The following is a 21,090-nucleotide window of genomic DNA, read 5'->3' on the forward strand; positions in this document are numbered from 1 at the left end:
CATCATACCCCAAAATTCCTGTGCAGACTTTTCACAACTTTAGTCATGATCTTGGCCTTCCTCACATTTAGGTTTGGGTAAGGTCCATGCTTCCCATCATAGTCGACCCTCTTCAAGATGTCCACATCTCCCCCATCTCTACAAAGGCCATATTTGAGGCTATAAATCTCCTCTGGGATCGTCCGTGGCTCCGGGCTTTCATCGTTGCTGCTGTCTTCATGCACTTGTTCTTTCTCCACCATGTGCTGCTAGAAAGAAGGTCAGGGGCAGGTGGAGTTTAACGTATATAAAGCGGAACACCCGTGCGTCATACGTACGATCTGTGAGCGGAGGAAGGAGCAGCGGAAGTGCCGATTGTTCTAACGAAAGTACAATTTTGACTTGGGGCATCAGTGGCCTATACTGCTTATAGATTGACGTCTATATTGGGACAAGATTAGGAGAGTTTAGCCTGACATTAGGGTTTGTCTTGTGTTGTGTTTTGCAGGTAAAATGGATCGATTCAACGATCATGATTTCCTCCCCCAATTAATTGATTTGTACAGAGAGCTGCCCTGTCTGTGGCAGACAAAACACCCCTTTTTTACAAATCGAATAAAGAGGAAGGCAGCACTGGATTAATTGCTGGAATTTGTAAAGCCACAGATCCCCAGGGCAGACATCAACTATTTGAAGTGCAAAATTGGTGGTCCGAGGAGCACTTAAAATAGGGAGCGCAAGAAGGTCCAGGATTCCATGAGATCAGGAGCAGCAGCAGATGACATTTATGTTCCCAGGCTGTGGTACTATGACAGACTACGGTTTCTGTCAGACCAGACTGAAATCAGGCCATCACTCTCAACCCTTCCTTCCACTCTTCCTTCCACCCCAGCTGAGGCTTCTGACGTCCAACTTTGGCCTTCCACCCAGGAAGAAGATGTGGAGGAGCCCAGCTTGAGTCAGGTATAGCATAGTTAAACAGATTTCTCAAAATTGTGTGATTGATGAACAATAAACTAAAACTATGTCCCTTTTTCATACACAGGAAAGCCTCAGCCAGGAGGAGGCTGTGGAAAGTGGCAGCCAGGAGGTGGCCGGGCCCAGTAGCCTGACCGAATCCCAGGTCCCTCCCCTCTGCCTTCAACAAAAAGGCCCAGGAAGGGGAGAAGCGTGGAGGAGTCAGCACTTGGGTTAATTTGGCAGGCTTCTGCGGCCCTCAGAACCCCCCCAGTTTTCTTGAGGCCTATGCCTGCATGGCTGCTAACAAAATGCAGGAAATGGAGATGGGTCAATGCCTCTTTTGTGAGGAAGTGATATATATGGCCCTAAATAAGGGGTTGAGGGGAGAACTCACAAGCAAAACCCACCTGTGTGAGTTGGACCATCCTCCTCCTCCACCTCCTGCCACAACTCCAACACCAGAGCCACAGCCTGGAAGCAAGCGTGGAAGGAAGAGACAACAAGACTTGTTGTCGGAAAATTTAGGAACCTGCTCTCAAATATTTGTTGGCGGAAATTCTGACAACAAATGTTCTATGGAGCCTACACACGGTCGGACTTTCCGACAACAAGCTCACATCCAACATTTGTTGTCGGAAAATCCTATCGTGTTAACGGCCCATTAAATGTGGAATTTGCAGGCAACTCTTGCAACAGTTGGTGTCAAAGTGCATGCATCTACAACCAGAAAGAGTTGCATCAATTTAACTGACAAGAAAGATGTGCCAGGAAAATGTCTTAGCTGTCCAAGGAGACATTAGAGCAAGACTACATTTGCAATTGAACATACTGTATATAAACAAACATCAAAAAAGTGCAGCACATACAAACTAGAACTGTATCCTAAATAACACTAAATAAATGGCTAAATGACAATTCATTTAAATAATAATTAAATAGTGATAAACACATAATAAATAATGTCCATAGAAAGTCCAGAGACACCTCCAAAGTGAGTGAAAGAAAATAAATATAGTCCCAAATAAACTCTGTGTTAGATTTAGAAATGGATCCAGGGATAGCGGATGTGACACCAAAAATACCCTCACCAGAGGCTTAACGGAATGCCGGCGACCCCCTTGCCCAGGGAGGTCAATATACGCTCAACTAAATAACTGGGTTGGATTCCATGGCAGTAGCAGGGACATCAGCACAGGTCACTCTTTGGCAGTAATGAGCATATGCAGGGCCATCTTTATCGCGGGGCAAACGGGGCGCCTGCCCTGGGCTCAATCTTTGAGCCCAAAGCAGCTGCCGCTTAAGCCTGACGGCCCCAATGACGGCTTTGCAGAGCGTACAGAGGACATGGGAGGCTGTATTCTTACTATATGCTTAGGGTGGAGCAGTTGTAGTGAGAGCATAGAGTGAAAGACCCGCCGCCTCTGAAAGTATGTAGTGAGCTTGGCTGGCCAGGTATGTCTTTATACCTATATAATGCCTGACTGCTGAAACCTTGAGCTGTGTTATTCAACTGTAAATCTGTGCATTGCTGTGCATGATTGCTAAAAAGTTCTCTGACCATCTCCTGTAGCATGTCCGCAGTCTCTGATTGTCTTCTGTAGTATGTCCGCAGTCTCAGATTGTCTTCTGTAGTATGTCAACAGTCTCAGATTGTTTCCTGTACTATGTCCACAGTCTCTGATTTGTCTCCTGTAGTATGTCCACAGTCTCTGATTTGTCTCCTGTAGCATGTCCGCAGTCTCTGATTTGTCTCCTGTAGTAGGTCCGCATTCTCAGATTGTCTCCTGTAGTATGTCCGCAGTCTCTGATTGCCTCCTGTACTATGTCCACAGTCTCTGATTGTCACCTGTAGCATGTCTGCAGTCTCAGATTGTCTCCTGTAGTATGTCCACAGTCTCTGATTCGTCTTCTGTAGTATATCTGCAGTCTCAGATTGTCTCCTGTAGTATGTCCACAGTCTCTGATTCGTCTTCTGTAGTATATCTGCAGTCTCAGATTGTCTCCTGTAGTATGTCCGTAGTCTCAGATTGTCTCCTGTAGTATGTCTACAGTCTCAGATTGTCTCCTGTAGCATGTCTGCAGTGTCTGGTCATCTTCTGCAGTATATCCACAGTCTCTGACCCTCTCCTGCAGTATGTTTGCAGTCTCTGATACTCTCCTGCAGTATGTTTGCAGTCTCTGATGCTCTCCAGTATATTTGCAGGCTCTGACACTATCCTGTAATATGTTTGCAGTCTCTGACCCTCTCCTGTAGTATGTCTGCACTCTCTGATCCTCTCCTGTAGTATGTGTATTAATGTGTCTCTTTACTTGCTCAATTATTTGGTATTGCTCCACTGCTCAGTGAGCGGTAATGATATGGATTAACCTGTAGCAACCAATCAGTGAACAGTAGTGATCTGCTGTAATATCTAGCAACCAATCAGTGAGTGGTAATGATGTGATGTAACCCCTAGCAACCAATCAGTGAGCGCTAATAATGTGCAGTAACCTCTAGCAACCAATCAGCAAGCAGAAATGATGTGTTGTAACCTCTAGCAACCAGCCAGTAAGCAGTAAGGATAGGCTGTAACCTCTGGCAACCAATTGCAATCGCTCCATGATCTGCTGCAGTAAACTGATTTTGAGTCTACCTGCTATTTTTGTATGTCTCAGAATGGAGAGGGGGTGCAAGAAAATGTTTGCCCAGGGCCCAAGCAATATTAAAGATGGCCCTGGGGATACGTCAAACAGCCAGATGGATCCAACAGGCTCGCAATGGATCATGGGATATAAAAGTAAAGGCTCAACAAAGTGTAATATTGTAAACCTCCATGATTTATTATAGAAGATTGCACTTACATTTAGGAGGATTGCAAACATCATGTAGTGATATGCCAGGGATAAAAAACAGGTCTTTCTCCAGTAACTGTGGTGATGTCAGATTTGGTGAAATTTTCAATTATCACATACACCTTTAATTTAAACACTCTGCATAAACTTATAAGAAACAGAATGTCCAAAGGGAGAATGGAGATGTCAAGTTTCAAGCAGTGTAGGGTAAATAAACAAATCTTCCTTCACATTGGTGCGTTAATGTAGCAAGTTATAAAAATGCTCAGTTTACTAACAACAAGGCATGTACTGCAATGCAATGCAATGCAGTGCCATTCATTTTAAATACCACCCCAACACACAGTACAAGGCGGTGCACCCTCACTGCATTGCACCATTGTGCCATGCTGTGCGCACGTGTGCTGTCTAAAAAAAGATGCCTGTGGAATATTTCGTGTGTTAAGATGCATGTTACCCAGCCAATCAAAATCAATGGGTTGTCATAATGCAACGTACCAACACATGATAGCATGTTGCGTTAATGCAACAGATAATATGAAGGGACCTTTAGGCCTCATGCACACAGGATATCAAAAACACAATTTTTACAGGCAATTTACTTTTTGTTTTATTTACAACCCCAGAAAAGGGGTCTTTATAGAATATGAATCATTAAATAAAGGTGAAAGTACATCGTGTTTCCTTGACATGGCTGGTGGAGTGTGGACTGGACACATAGGGGTAGATTTACTAAAACGAATGCACACAAAATCTGGTGCAGCTGTGCATACTTATGTTTGCCCATACTTATTGTCTCTTCTGGCCAAATGTGGATATGGTCCTCATATTTTTGAAATGGGCTTAAATTCAATATAAATAATTTAGATTCTCCCTCTTACCTATTAAAAGAAGAGCAAGGCAGGGATTCCCCATCTCAGTCTCAGTGACAGCTCTCTGACTGTATCGCTCAGGTGGGTTCAGACTAGGATTTGAACATGGGAGAAACAAAAAGACGGCAGCACAACACAGCAGGGTGCTATCCAATGCAAACCATTTGTTCCAACGATGACAGCATATATGCAGCACAAGATACAGAAGATGTTGACACGTTTCATACAACATGGTGCTTAATCATAACATTTGTTATCGGCATTTGGTTACGAATACGCACCATGTTGTGTGAAACTGTATCTGTATCATGGGCTGCATACATGCTGTCACCTGTGGAATAAATGGTTTGCATCAAATAGCAACCCACTGTGGTGTGCAGCTGTCTTTTTGTTTCTCCTGTGACCGCAGTGGAGAGCCGAGCAGGCATCTACTAGTAGGAGCCATGACAGGGTTCATCTGTTACTCGCCTGGAGTGGTGCTTTTCCTCATTTGGCTCCTAATATCTGAACATGCCTGAGCTCATCTCTGCTCTATCTTTTTCAACCCATGTCCAAACTGCTGCAGCCGTGAGCTTGGTTTTGCGGCAATGGGCTTTAAGGAAAAAGATTCTAGAGCAGCCTGAGCACTTTTATGGGGCTCTGAAGTGATTATCCCATACCACCGCTGGTGTCTGCGATATACGACTCCAACGGTGACTAATGAACCCATAAGTGATGAGGATTTGGTCACTTCCAGTTTTCAGAGCTGTCATTCTCTGAGGTAGCAGCTAATCGAGCGTGATCTGTGGTAGGAGACACAATGGGGGTCTAATTGTTAGCCCATTTGTGATAGCAAAAAATGAAATGAAATAAAAAAAGAGTAAAAAAAAAAAATATTGTTGCACTACCTCTGTAGGAGCTGCTTATTTTTTCCGTTTCTTTCCCAAACAGTGCAGAGGCTACAAACCACACAGGTAAGTAAATTCACTCTGGCTCCAATCTAGGGGGTGTCTTTTTAAGATTTATTGTTTGTAGAACTTGTGACAGGAGAGGGTTTGGGGTGGTATGGGATTTTCCAAACAAATGCTGACTTGGAACAGGAGGACACACTTCACTAGGTGAAACTTCTTTAAACAGTCTTTAAGCCAGAAACAAAGGGGAATACCAGATATGAGACCCTGTAGAAGCAATCTCAAAATAAGCTACAGTTGGCACCCCAGGAGTAGGAGAGCACACAATAAATAGATCTTGAGCTTGGATGAGTACTCACAATATCCCAGGGCACCTGTACACCTCCCAGCCTCCACCAGGCACTTCCCAATGAGTTTTCCTGACAAAATTTTTAGCTCCAAAAGAAATTAGGAATAACCCCCCCCCCCCCCCCAGCTCTGCCACAGCTTTAACCTCTGTGAACATTAGCCAACTCCAGCAAGACTGCCTCAAAGGGGCAGCAGTCCCTGAGGCTGGAAACTTCTCCAGCAGGACAAGACCAGAGCTGCTCCAGACCCCTGACTATTTATTACGCACAAAAAAAGGGGGGTGTGACCTGTCCTTACCAATGCATCCATTTTAAAGCAATGACATGTCTCCATCCCTGTTGGTGTGAAAAAAGAATAGGAGGGCTAAAGCGGGACTTTGCGTGAGACATGTCAAAGGGTTGATAAAAGCTAGTTGGTCAAAATCAAATTAAATTAACCTATAACCAACTAAAATTTATAATCCATGATAAAAAATTGATAATAGAAATCAAGTAGCGTAATCACAAAGGATTTACATCTGGTATTCATAAAAAGTTTGTCAATTTAATTCACTATTGGACATGATAAAGCTGATGTAAACATTCAAACAGAAACATACAAAATGCAATTGGTACAGTTACAGTAAGAGAGGGGTATATTCAAAATAGTAGAGTATAGGCATCCATAAGTTGGTAACTCAACGCGTTTCTTGGCTTACAACCAGTCATCAGGAGTTCGGATGCATAGTGACTAAAAATGAAGTAATGAAACAACTATTAGTCTATTAATTAACAGGGGGGTGCAGAGGAGACATAAGCTTTAGTAATACTCACAGATTCACATAGATTGGAGAATAAGCCAATGTAATGGGGCTATTCAGTGGTCTGGGTAAACAAAGTCTTACCCGGGGTTGAGGCAGAGACCAGCCCCCAAAAATACCCAAGGACAGCGGCCGCCACCAAAGCCGGGACACCCCAAAAGCCACCGCCAAGCGGGAATGGGAAAAGCCAAGCCGCAGCACACATGGGAAACTGTGGAGGAAAAGAGTGTATGAGTGAGGGTGGCGATGGGAGGTGAGTAGGGGTGTGTCAAGGTGAATAAGCCATCCATGACTGCACAAAAGAAAATAAATGTATGTGTAAAGAGTGGGCAAATAATGAATGAAAACAATGAACAACGTGGTGGTAAAATGAATATAGTGGCAATAAGAGGAAATGTATGTGTACCGTAGGGGTTGCAGCAAAATTACGGTAGCATGGATGGCAAATGGGTAAGTAGGGGAAATTACCTGTGAGGTGCGGGTGAAGTGCGAGCTGGTCATCTCCCTACATGCTGCGGCGGCGCATGGAGCGGACCGGCCAAAGGCCGCCGCTATGTACCCCGGGCAGGGGGCGTGTCCATGCCAACATCATGAAGGGGTGTCCATGAGGCGTGCAGGATAGAGGGAGGGTCCCACCCGCGATACGTCCAATCGAGGGTCCCACCCGCGATACGTACAATCGTGGTGGGTTCCCTTCCGCCTGCCGCCGTGACCCCCGATGGAATAGGTCACTGATACCCGCACTGCAGCGTCAGATGGTGGGACATGAAATCATGACGTCGATGCGCCGAGGTCGCGGCCCGCCCCCACCATTGTGTGGGATGGACGGAGGGCAGCGAACTGGGTGCATTGCAACCCCGGGACTGGGACCAGAAAGACTCCAGTACCACCACCCATAGATGGAGTAACTGTAAAGTGAGCAAGTGAGTAATAAAGGAAGATAGGACAAATAGCTTAAGCAGAGGGGGATGGAAAAGATGGTATGCACTGAATTAAATCAATATGCATGGAATGGCCAGTGAATAACTGACAGATATATAGAGAAAATGAAATAGGAAAATTGGGAAAAGAAGATATGATAGTGGATTCTAAGGGTGGGTAGGTCAGGTCACGGAAAGCGGGTGTCTTCCACCCAATACATGGTACACACAAAAAAAAGGAATCGCTCACTTGCCTGAACCGGCTCTGTGACGTCAGCCTACTGTCAGCTGAAAACAGGTCAGAGGACAAAAAATCTATCACAGGACCTGTCTCTCTGCTCCTGTTTGACATTACTTGCAACAATTGATAAATGTCCTTATTTATGTTGTGAACTCCCCATCCAGGGCCTTTGCCACACCTACCACCATTTCCTAGTCAAGGGAGTCTAGGGCTTCCTCTGCACACCCCTCCTAGTCTAAGGCCTCCTCTACAGCCCAGTCAAGGGTCTCTGGTGTACACCCCTCCTAATCCAGGGCCTCCTCTGCATCACCCAGTCCAGGGCCTCCACTGCACCCCCTCCAGTCCAGGGCCTCCTGTGTACTCCCCTCCTAGTCCAAAACCTCCTCTGCATCCCCTAGTTCATAGCCTCCTCTGCACTCCCCTGCTAGTCCAGGGCCTCCTCTGCACCTCCCAGTCCAGGGCCTCCTGTGTACTCCCCTCCTAGTCCAGGGCCTCCTCTCCTAATCCAGGGTCATTGATACACCAACCCTTTTCTAGTCCAGGGCCTTGTCTGCACCCCCCCTCCCACCCACTTCAGCGCCTCCTCTGCACCTCCCTAGTCCAGGGCCTCGGCTGTTCCCCCTCAGTCCAGGGCCACATCTGCAGCCCCCTCAGTAAAGGGCCTCCTCTGCACCCCCCAGGGGGTGTCGAAACTCCTGGTGTCACCCCCCTAGATCCGTCACCCGGGGCGTGTGCCCCCCTGCCCCCCTAGTTTTGGCCCTGGCCATGGCCTTATTTGGTCAGTGAGGTCAGCACTATTCCATATGCTTGCATGGCTGGGGATTTCCAGCCAGTAAATAAAAGGTGCCAGGTGACATCACTGGTTGCTAAGAATCCAACAGGTGTTGACACCCGCCGCTTCCTTAGTTACCACTAATATGAAGGAATCCATCATATATAGTAGTGCCTAACAAGTAAAAAGTCTGGCATTTAGACAAACACTCGAACGGCAAAAGTTCAGAGTGAACCTTGAGCTCATCCCTACTCCTGAACTACACAAACTCGTAACAATTCTGATGAATCAATACAAAATGAAAAAAACACAAATATCATAATGAATACCATAAAAATATATTCAATCTATAGTGTAACAAACCATACATCAAAATATATATTAACACCAATCCTTGATAAATTAATATTAAACATGTCTGTCTATCACAGTGCTCCAAATGGTAAAGAAACGCTCTCGACCACTGTGTCCCACCACCTGTCTTTGCTGCCTCTTACCTCAAAAATATGACCGACACACAGGTAAGGTCACCATGCACATTTCCAGTGAAACTGGGGTCAGTGTGTTTCAGCAATCCACGTGAAGGCTCAAGAGCTTGGTCACTATCCACCGAGGATCCAGCCCACTCAGCAGAAAAGAAGAAATTAAATACTCCTTAAGGTGTAGTATTCCTACATTATAAAACTTTATTAATAAAAGAATATCCACTCCTCGGGAAGTCACTGCACCCCATGAAGAAATGCATCAGTGATGTCATCGCGCCCAGAAGTCAGAGGTTGGCCATTTTACAGGTGTCTCTCCACTTGATATTTATCCTTAAGGTGGCAATGTCTGGACACTTTTAAGAGGATGCTTTATCTAGTGCACTGGGTTTCAGTGCACCTTCTTGGTGAGTGGATGTTTTATTATTTTATTAATAAAGTTTTATAATGCGGGAATACTACACCATGAGGAGTTTTGCATCGCTTCTTTTCTGCCGAGCAGGCTGGATCCTGGGTGGATGGTGACCAAGCTCTTGAGCCTTCAGGTGGATTACTGCAACACATTGACCCCAGTTTCACTGGGAATACACATGGTGACCTTACCTAAGTGTAGATCATTTTTTTGAGGTAAGAGACAGTGATGGGGAAACAACAGTGGAGCATGTTTCTTTACAATTTGGAGCACTGCGATGACAGATAAGTTTAATATTACTTTGGACTGATGTTTAAAGGAGAATTACACGCTGAATTAAATATTAAATTACAATATTATATCAAGGACTGTTGTTATATATTTTGCTGTATGGTTTGAATATCTAACACATGCACCTTGTGACAAGTCATGATAAGTCCTCTTTTCTACTGGTGTATGAGGAACCCTGTAGGTTTATTTGTGAGATTAAAGCTGGTCTCCTAAGGGTGTAAAACTTAATTACTATGCAAGACATTTTTAGTTTTTCTTAGGTACAATATATGCACCATGCTTCCACTTCAGAAATGTTATCATCACTTACAAATTCTCAAACATACAGAATCCTCCCAAGACCCTCATCACTTTTAAACATTTGTTTCAATAACCCTTAGCCAAAGGCAGGATTTTTTTGATCTATGGTTCCCTTCTCAAATGTTACTTCATATACCCCACACCCTCATATCTCACAAATATTAGGCACAACTTTGCATGGCTCTCCGAAATATTGTTTAACAAAGCCAACAAGATATTATTCTGATGACGCATGGTGTCTCATAGACTGGCTAAATCTGTCCAGAGTGCCTCAAACTTATGCTTTGGAAGTTGTGGGCTGCTCTCACATGTTGGGTGGAATTGCCCCAGATTCAAAAGATGTTGGACTAGGGGTAATCAACTAGCTTATACTGTCCAATGAAAAAGCTTCCCTATAAATCTATAGGAGGTCCTTCTGCACCTCCAACCCTCTGATTAACTAATGAGCAATTTAAGCTCCTGACCTACATTTTTACTGCTGCTAGGCAAACACTGGCAAAAGCCTGGTAGTGAAGTACTCCTAAAGTTTCACACGATAAGCAAAAAATGGCATGATACCTTAATGAGAAACTTGTGGCCATCCTTCACAAAAAAATTGCCAAATGTGGACGATATACTACATTCCTAAAGACATTAATTACTCAATATGGACCATCTAATACTTACCCCACAAATAGGAACATCACTTTTGGCTCTGAGTTGCCCCAGACAGCCTCCATTCCCTTGTGTGCACTCTGTACATCTCACATTGGTCACATAACTGCCTGTATCGCCTGTATTCCCTGCCAAGAGTGTGCATTAAAGGATGGCTACATTAGAGGCATAATGGGACCCCACAAGGAGCTTAGCCACTCGAAAAACAGAAAGAGAAGAGATCGCTTTTAAAAAAAAAAAAAAAGACAGAATGACAAGCAATGACAAGCTTCAAACAAAGGCACACAGAAAACATGGTAAGTTCTGAGGTCTGTTGCAATATATGTTGTTTTTTTAACAAGGAAAGTTTAATAACACTTTAACAAAAAACTTTAACAATGGCATGGTGATCTGGATGTTATGGATAAACTAGCATGTTTTTGCACGTTGCCTTCAATTTCCTCATTATACAAGTTCATGGTCTAGCAGCTTCTGTACTCACCATCTTTCTTATCAGTATGAAGGGCTCTCATCCTGTACTCAGTGGTGTCTTTAAATGAGAAAAGAAACAGCACTACCTCCCCTTTCTCATTTTTGATGGGCACAATGTCCAACAGGCACCAGAAGAGATCTCCTGTCATGGAAAAAGATAGACATGAGCTATACAAATCTTTGTCAGTTTTAACAAGCTGGTATTTGAGATTTAACGAGCATTGAGGAAATCAGAGAAATAAAAAGATGTTCGCATGGCACCTAGAAGTAAGTGTTATGTGTATGGACTCACCATCTTTCTTGTAGAAGCACACCTCAGCCTGGTATTCCTGCTTATCCTCCAGAGCTCTCTCAATGCCTTGCAAGACAGTCTCACTGGTCTCCACCCCATACAGGAAACGGCACTTGCAATTCTTCTGCATGACCTCGGTGCGGCCAAAACCTGTGAGATCACAGAAGCCATCTGAGCAGTAGACAATAGGGTAGCCATGTTGGACTTGGGCATTGGCCAGCAGAAAGTTACTGTCTGTGGAAAATGAGAAATAGTGATATGAGAGACAAACTCTACTTACAGAGATACTGAAATATATTTAAGCAATAGTAGTATAATGACTATAGGTGGCTGAGAGCCAAAAGTATCATAATTCCCTTTAAAATCTATCTTAAAATGTGGGGCTTTGTCACTCAGTAAGCATTTAAACAATGGAACTACCACCCTCTTTAGTAAAATTATTTTACTAAAATAATTACTATTTATACTATTACTATTTTATTACTATTATAATTTACTATTTTTTAAAACTGTAACTGAGCATGTGCGCAGAAACAACATATTGTGAGACTCACTGCCAGATGTACACAATTCTAAGATGGCAGAGGCAGCATGGCCCCACCATATGAGAAAATATACGATATTTGAATATGATATGCATCAGGGAATGAAAAATATGGCTTATAGTGGAATGCTCTTCAAAATCAACTCAATGCTAAAACATAGATCATTGTAAACGATAGCTAGCTTTTTCATACCACTTAGAATATGACATTGTTTATGTAGTAAGAATGCAAATCCTAATTATTTTACATTATTAAGACATAAGAGGCTTTTGATGACCTATATGGCCATTAGTCATTATAATTCTAGGTGAATTCCTGACAAGAAGAAATCCTATCCAACAACACTGAGCAGGTGTTAGGATACAGCATAATAAAATCTCATGTCAAGTGGAAAATCTATATATAACCTTTATGTGTTAACAACTGAGAGGTCTCATCTGTGGCAGCTCTAAGCTATAGGTGACACCTAGGACTGTTTTAGCAATTCAGTGTTGCCTGAGTGGAGGTGAACACACTGTACACCAGGCTACCGTTGGAGCTACAGTTCGCAGAGATGCCCCACATGAGTGAGGTGCGCAGGTCACTGCCCCCTGGGCAAACATGCAAGCCATGAAAACACAACTAGACCTAGGGGAGAATGGATTGCTCTTCCTGTTCCTCTTCCGGATGGCCTGCCCCTTCTTGCTCCTTAATTATTCCTAGGTTTAACTATACTAAGGTTTATTATACGCAGCTGTATAAATAAATGTTCTTTTTACTTACCAAATAGTTTTTTTCAATTGCACTAAACTTTTTATTCAAACTTTAAATTACTGCCATGAATTTTAAGTGCTTTTAGAGGGAAACATAATGGTGAAAAAAGCACCAGTGGGTTCAACTGCACTTGTGCACCAACCAACCACCAAATTTTCTTGATCCTTACTTGCTGTGGGCTGTGACTGAATGAGTGTGTTGTTTGCTTGAATTTGGTCTACACATGTGTATTATCTCTATGTCTGCACAGAGGAGCAGAGAACATTGCTAAGGAGAATACAGTGCTTTGCAAAAGTATTCACCCCCCTTGGCATTTTTCGTGTTTTGGATCGTTTGAGGATTTGCATAATTTAATTTATAGAACATGCCCACAATTTTGAAGATTTTTTTTTTTTGTTGTGAAGCAAACAATACATAGGACAAAATAACAGAAAAAGTCAATGTGCATAACTATTCACCCCCTAAAGTCAATACTTTGTAGAGTTACCTTTTGCGGCTATCACAGCTCCAAGTCACTTTGGATAAGTCTCTATGAGCTTGCCACATCTTACCACTGGGATTTTTGCCCATTCCTCCTTGCAAAACTGCTCCAGCTCCTTCAAGTTGATCGTTTGTGCTTGTGAACAGCAATCTTTAAGTATGACCACAGATTTTATATTGGATTGAGGTCTGGGCTTTGACAAGGCCATTCCAACACATTTACATGTTTCCCCTTAAACCACTCAAGTGTTGCTCTAGCAGTGTGTTTGGGGTCATTGTCCTGCAGGAAGCTGAACCTCCGTCCTAGCCTCAAATCACACACAGAGTAGTACAGGTTTTGCTCAAGAATATCCCTGTATTTAACACCATCCATCTTTCCCTCAACTCTGACAAGTTTCCTAGTCCCGACTGCTGAAAAACATCCCCACAGCATGATGCTGCCACCAACATGTTTCACTGTGGGGATGGTGTACTTTGGGTGATGTGATGGGTTGGGTTTGCTCCAGACATACCGTTTTCTTTGATGGCCAAAAAGTTCAATTTTAGTCTCATCAGACCAGAGCACCTTCCTCCATACATTTTGTCTCCCACATGCCTTTTCGCGAACTCAAAACGTGCCATTTTGTTTTTTGCTGAAAGTAATGGCTTTCTTCCGGCCACTCTGCCATAAAGCCCAACTCTATGGAACATACGGCTTATTGTCGTCCTGTGTACAGATACTCCAGTCTCTGCTGTGAAACTCTGCAGCTCCTCCAGGGTTACCTTAGGTCTCTGTGCTGCCTCTCTGATTAATGCCCTCCTTGCCCAGTCCGTGAGTTTTGGTGTGCGGCCGTCTCTTGGCAGATTTGCTGTTGTGCCATGTTTTTTCCATTTGGATATGATAGATTTGATTGTGCTCCTAGGGATCATCAAAGATTTGGATATTATTTTTATAACCTAATCCTGACTTCTTGAGTACTTCTCAACAACATTGTCCCTTACTTGTTTGGAGAGTTTCTTGGTCTTCATGGCAGTGTTTGGTTAGTGGTGCCTCCTGCTTAGGTGTTGCAGCCTCTGGGGCTTTTCAAAAAGGTGTGTATATGTAATGACAGATCATGTGACACTTAGATTGCACACAGGTGGACATCATTTCACGGACATCATGTGACTTCTGAAGGTAATTGGTTGCACCAGAGCTTTTTATGGGCTTCATAACAAAGGGGGTGAATACATACGCAAATGCCAATTATCAGTTTTTTATTTCTGAAAAATAGCTTTATGTATATATTTTTCTATTTTTACTTCACCAACTTAAGACTATTGTGTTCTGATCCATCACATAAAATTCAGACTAAAAAAAAACATTTAACTAAAGGCTGTAATGTAACAAAATAGGTAAAAAGCCAAGGGGGTGAATACTTTTGCAAGGCACTGTATGTGAGGGGAGTGCTACAATGTGGAGGAGAGCAGAGAGGGAGCCAGGAGGATATAAAGCTGATGTTTGTAGGAAGTGAACCCTCTAGTACTGCTACAAAGGACAGCTGAGAATGAGTAGCTGTGGTTATAGGGGCAATAAGGCACCAGTGCTTGACAGAAAACAGGTATTCTCTTTTATACAAGAATAATTTGGGGTACTTTTATTGAGACACTGTATTGTTTCATTGTTGTAGGTCAATAAACAAAAGTTTATACACAGGAGAAATAGTTTTTTGCCTGTTTCTGTTTTTTGCCTCCATTTCTATACATCTCAATATTTTATTTGCATGCGTAGCAGATGATTGACACTGGGTTCAGCTTAGATTTCTATTAACTTTCATATGCTATTTGACCTTTTTCTATTTAGCGACATTCATTTGTAAATATGCCCATATCCTGCTGGGTATCTATTTTAATGTTGCTTGCAATAGCTGTAAAGCAAGTTGCAGGAGGGTAATATTAAAGAGGGAACATTTGTTACCTCTATCCACTATATCAGTGGTCTCTAAACTGCAGCCCAGTTGCCCGAATGTGGCCCTTTGCTTGCCTTTATCTGGCCCTTGAAACACTATTCCACCATATGACACCAATGATGGAGCACAATTTCCCGACTGACACCGTCAATGGGGCACTATTTTTCCCATTGAAACCAATGATGGGGCACTGATGCTGGGGCATTTTCTACATATACTGGCCATAGTCCAGCCACCCTAAAGCCTGAAGGACAGTAAACTGGTTCTTTGCTTAGAAAATTTGGAGACACATGCACTATATTGATGTTCTTTCCACAGGCAAATTCTTAGTAAAGGCATAAGAAAAGTAAGGAAGTCCCAGAGCAAGAAGGAAAAGAAAGAAGAATGAGCGGAGGGACAGCATGACAGGGGTGGACAGTAGGACAGTCAGGAAAAGAATTGGGTCTGTAGCTCTTTAAGGCAAAGGGTGTTGCTAGGGGCTGGGAGGGGTTCGGGGAAGTTTTGGGGGGGTGATCAGTGAGGGGCCCAGTCAGGAGTCGAAGGAGAAAAAGCAGCTTGGGACCTGTCCTGCTCCACGTTTTTCCCCTGCATGACACATGGCATACTTAGAACGATTGATCTCGCAGCTGTGGGCTGGGGCGTCTTCCCGGGGCACAGACTGGCTGCAGGCTTAAGTGGTTACGTTGGTGGGGGAGCAAGACACAGTCGCGGGGGGGCAGGGGCTCCCACATGCTCGGCGGTCCAGGCCGCCGGATCGCTTCAGTCTGGGCCCCTCTCCCGGAGCCCAGCATCACTCCCAGAGACCCGACAGGGACCCTCTGGCTCCCTCAGCCCAGCGTTCTATGGCTTCGGCAGGGGGTGAGACCGGGAGGAATCTGCCCCTGTGGACGGAGCTCAGCGGGAGGTGAGATGAGTGCCACACATGGCTCCTCCCTTCCGGCATGTCGCTGGTGTCCGAAGCACACAGCCGCTGCTACAGCTGCAGTCCAGGACAGGCAGGTGGCTCGGTGAGGGAGAGTGCAGAATGTGGATGCCGGCCAGGTTTCGGAGGTGGCCAGCTGTCTTGCGGTGCCCGAGGGGTGGAGTCTGAGAAGCGCTGGAGCTGAGAGTAATGGCGGTGGAGGCCGTACAGCGGGCGCCCATGCCAGCGGCGTGCCAGGAGTCCATCCAGGAGGTCGGTGAGCGGGTCTGGTGTTCCAAGCGGGAGAAGCAGGAAGGACCAGCAACACAGACCCTTGGGAAGCAGGTCAGGAGCCCACTGGGATGCAAAACCGGCCACCGGTGAGTGACACCAGGTCGGAAAGAGAACTGTCCAGGTCGGAGGTAGATGAGGACCAGGGACATCCGGCACCGGGGAATTCCGGCACGGTGGCTGTTGGGCCCAGTCCTGGCCAGCCTGGTGAGTGTGTCTCTTCTTTATCGATTTGTTATTTGTTGCAGGATTTGCTGGGTCAGGGTAGCGGGGGGGCCCTGTGACGGGTAGGTTGGTGGAGGCAGGTGGCAATGGGACTCCCGCTAAGCAATCAGCGGATGCTGTTTCAGATACCGGGAGGTGGGGTGGTCCTTAGGGACTTGTCTGGTTTACGGGACTTGGTCCAGCGATTTGAGCCGGGCGATGGAGCCAGAGCTTCCCTGGCGACAGTGTGGGCACCGCCGCAGGGGGAAGAGGTGAGTACAGCTGTTTCCCCCTTGCCCGTCGCCGGAACGAGCGGTTCGGGTGGGTTGCCAGCGGCATCTGCTCCAGGAGTGGTTCAAGGGGGGGTTACTGGCCCCGTGATCCCGGCTAGTGCTTCAGCATCGGACGTTCGTTTGGCTGACTCCACGAAGTGCGAGGTCTACGTTTGTTTCGAGGGTCCCCTGGGAGCCCATGTCAAAGCAGAGGTTAACGAAAAAAGTTGGATGGGTGAGTACGTGAAGATCTTCACGTTACTGCCACTGGAAAAATTAAATCTGGATAGATTGAAGCCGGAGGACAGCAAGAAGGAGGACGAGGAAAAACGACACTATCGGCTGATTCCATGTACTTTCGCCAACTGGTTGCAGGCTTTTGCTTTTCTGGCAAGTGTCATCGGAGAGCATTGTTCTGCGCTGTTCGTTTACCTAGACGCCATCAGCAAGGCCCACAGGACTTATGACGGTGTTGCTTGGCCCCGCTACGATGAGCAGTTTCTACAACAGATGGCCATCAGATCATCACTGCGCTGGGACCATAAGGACATCAGCTTCTGGATGAAATTTATGACGTTAACGCGGGCTCCCAACCAATTTTTTTTGGGGGGGTCGGAGGTACCTCTGCCTTAAGACAACCGACCGAGAAACAATGGGGCTTCTCCTGGCAATACAATGAAGGGGTCTGTAAGTTCAATTCAGATTGGCGTCTCAAGAATGCATGTTCCGTGCTGTCAAAGTGCTTCAAAAGAGGTAAGGGTCGTGCCAGAGAGTCTGTGGGTAAGAAGGATGACGCTGGTGCGAGTGGAAAGGATGCTTCCTTTCCTCAGTAGGTATCCCGACCGACACACTGCGGCTTTGTTGGAGGAAGGGTTTTCTTTTAGTTTTCAAATACCGTGTTCCCTTTCCTCCGTCCTGCCCATAGCGAGGAACTTGCTTTCGGCCTTGCTACAGCTGTCAGTGGTTACTGAAAAATTACTGAGGGAGGTTACATTGGGCCGGATGGGTGGCCCTTTTACTACGGTTCTGCTGCAGGACTTGGTGGTCTCTCCTCTGGGAGTAGTTCCCAAGAAAGAGCCGCACAAGTTTCGGTTGATTCATCTCTTCGTTTCCGAAAGGGGGTTCGGTCAATGATGCTATCGCACCTGAGGAGTGTGCTGTGAGCTACACCTCTTTTGAGGCGGCGGTATCCTGGGTGCGTCGTTATAGGCACAGTGCACTTATATAGTTACATAGTAGGTGAGGTTGAAAAAAGACATACGTCCATCAAATCCAACCCATGTGTGTGATTATATGTCAGTATTACATTGTATATCCCTGTATGTTGTGGTCGTTCAGGTGCTTATCTAATAGTTTCTTGAAACTATAGATGCTCCCCGCTGAGACCACTGCCTGTGGAAGGGAATTCCACATGCTTGCCGTTCTTACAGTAAAGAACCCTCTACGTAGTTTAAGGTTAAACCTCTTTTCTTCTAATTTTAATGAGTGGCCACGAGTCTTGTTAAACTCCCTTCTGCGAAAAAGTTTTATCCCTATTATGGGGTCACCAGTATGGTATTTGTATACTGAAATCATATCCCCTCTCAAGCGTCTCTTCTCCAGAGAGAATAAGTTCAGTGCTTGCAACCTTTCCTCATAACTAATATCCTCCAGACCCATTATTAGCTTTGTTGCCCTTCTTTCTACTCGCTGCATTTCCATTACATCCTTCCTGAGGACTGGTGCCCAGAACTGGACAGCATACTCTAGGTGCGGCTGGACCAGAGTCTTTTAGAGCGGGAGAATTATCGTTTTATCTCCGGAGTTTATCCCCTTACATACATGCCAATATTCTGTTTGCTTGGTTAGCAGCAGCTTGGCATTGCATGCCATTGCTGAGTCTATCATCTACTAGGACCCCCAGGTCCTTTTTCATCCTAGATTCCCCCAGAGGTTCTCCCCCCCAGTGTATAGATTGCATTCATATTTTTGCCACCCAAATGCATTATTTTACATTTTTCTACATTGAATCTCATTTGCCATGTAGTTGCCCACCCCATTAATTTGTTCAGACCTTTTTGCAAGGTTTCCACATCCTGGGGAGAAGTTATTGCCCTGCTTAGCTTAGTATCGTCCGCAAATACAGAGATTGAACTGTTTACCCCATCCTCCAGGTTGTTTATGAACATATTAAATAGGATTGGTCCCAGCACAGAACCCTGGGGGACCCCACTACCCACCCCTGACCATTCCGAGTACTCTCCATTTATCACCAACCTCTGAACTCGCCCTTGTAGCAAGTTTTCAATCCATGTACTCACCCTATGGTCCATGCCAACGGACCTTATTTTGTACAGTAAACATAAACTGTGTCAAATGCTTTTGCAAAATCCAGATACACCATGTCTACGGGCCTTCCTCTATCTAGATGGCAACTCACCTCCTCTTAAAAGGTTAATAGATTGGTTTGGCAAGAACGATTCTTCATGAATCCACGCTGATTACTGCTAATGATACCGTTCTCATTACTAAAATTTTGTATATAGTCCCTTATCATCCCCTCCAAGAGTTTACATACTATTGATGTTAGGCTAACTGGTCTGTAATTCCCAGGGATGTATTTTGGGCCCTTTTTAAATATTGGTGCTACATTGGCTTTTCTCCAATCAGCTGGTACCATTCCAGTCAGTAGACTGTCAGTAAAAATTAGGAACAATGGTCTGGCAATTACTTGACTAAGTTCCGTAAGTACCCTTGGGTGCAAGCCATCTGGTCCCGGTGATTTATTAATGTTAAGTTTCTCAAGTCTAATTTTAATTCTGTCCTCTGTTAACCATGGAGGTGCCTCCTGTGAGTGTCATGAGGATAAACACTGCAGTTTGGGTTACTGAAGCCCCCGATTCCCTCGTGAAGACTGAGGAGAAGAATGAATTCAATACCTTCACCATCTCCCCATCCTTTCTAACCAGATGTCCTTCCTCATTCTTTATGGGGCCAAAATGGTCTGTCCTCTCTTTTTTACTGTTTACATACTTAAAGAATTACTTGGGATTTCTTTTGCTCTCCTCCGCTATGTGTCTTTCATGTTCTATCTTAGCTGTCCTAATTGTACCCTTACATTTCTTGTTGCATTCTTTATAAAGTCTGAATGCTGATGATAATTCCTCAACCTTGTATTTTTTGAAGGCCTTTGCTTTTATATGCATTTTTACATTGGAGTTAAGCCATCCAGGACTTTTGATCGCTCTTTTAAATTTATTACCCAATGGGATGCATTGGCTAATGCCCTTATTTAATATGCTCTTAAAGCAAACCCATCTCTCGTCCGTGTTCTTTGTTCCTAAGATTTTATCCCAGTTCCCAGCCGATCGTTTTGGGCTCCCTTTGGCTGCTGAAAAAACGGAGGGCCCCACGTCATCCATTACTTTTCTGGGCATTGTTGTGGATTTGCAGATTATGGAATGTTGCTTGCCTGCAGATAAGCTCGAAGCCCTCAATTCTGAGGTTTTCGGGATCATAGGTAAGCACAAGATTCAGCTACGCCAGTTGCAGTCATTGTTAGGTAAGTTAAATTTCGCTTGCCACATAATGCCTATGGGCAGGGTTTTTTGCCGCCAGCTGTCAGCGTCGATGGGCGGGGTTAAAGGGCCCACTCATTTTGTGCGTTTGACCAGGGAACACAGAGAGGACTTGCTGGTGTGGCATGGCTTCCTTGAATCGTTCAATGGGCACGCTTTATGAATGTCTGGGCCCATCAGCAATTTTGATTTGGAGCTGTTTACAGATGCAGTGGGTTCTACGGGTTATGGGGCTTTCTTTCATGGTAAATGGAGTGTTGCGCCTTGGCCTCCTGCATGGGGGGAGGCTGGGTTCTTAAAGAATCTGGTACTCCTTCAACTTTTCTGTGATAACCTTGGTGTTGTCCAGGTTGTTAACAGTGTCTCAGCGACTTCGCAGCCAGTCGTTTGGTTGCTCCATCATCTGGTTCTGCGCTGTTTGCAATTGAATGCTTCCATTTATGCTGTACACCTTCCTTGGTTGGAAAACACCTTGGCTGATGTTTTGTCTTGATTTCAGTGGCACAGGTTCCGAGAGTTGGCGCCGGACGCCGAACAACGCTGGGTTTCCTGTCCCGACTGGCTGTGGAGCATTGCTTTGGAATTACAGCAAGGTGGATTCAACGCTCAGTAAATACGGCTACGTGGTCTTCCTAGTCTAAGGT

The 21,090-nt window shown here is 44.9% G+C and overlaps 1 protein-coding gene across 1 annotated transcript in view; it reads right to left on the reverse strand.

Moving 5' to 3' along the window:
* KCNH4 (potassium voltage-gated channel subfamily H member 4) overlaps window positions 1–21,090 on the reverse strand; it is a gene marked incomplete at its 3' end in the record, with an annotated part of 923,392 nt that overhangs the window by 517,921 nt on the left and 384,381 nt on the right. The window contains 2 exon segments of the mRNA XM_073606110.1: window positions 11,234–11,365; window positions 11,516–11,749. Coding sequence (XP_073462211.1) covers window positions 11,234–11,365; window positions 11,516–11,749 — 366 coding nt within the window.

This window comes from Aquarana catesbeiana, linkage group LG12 (assembly GCF_042186555.1).
Source record: "Aquarana catesbeiana isolate 2022-GZ linkage group LG12, ASM4218655v1, whole genome shotgun sequence".
NCBI classification, from domain to species: domain Eukaryota; kingdom Metazoa; phylum Chordata; class Amphibia; order Anura; family Ranidae; genus Aquarana; species Aquarana catesbeiana.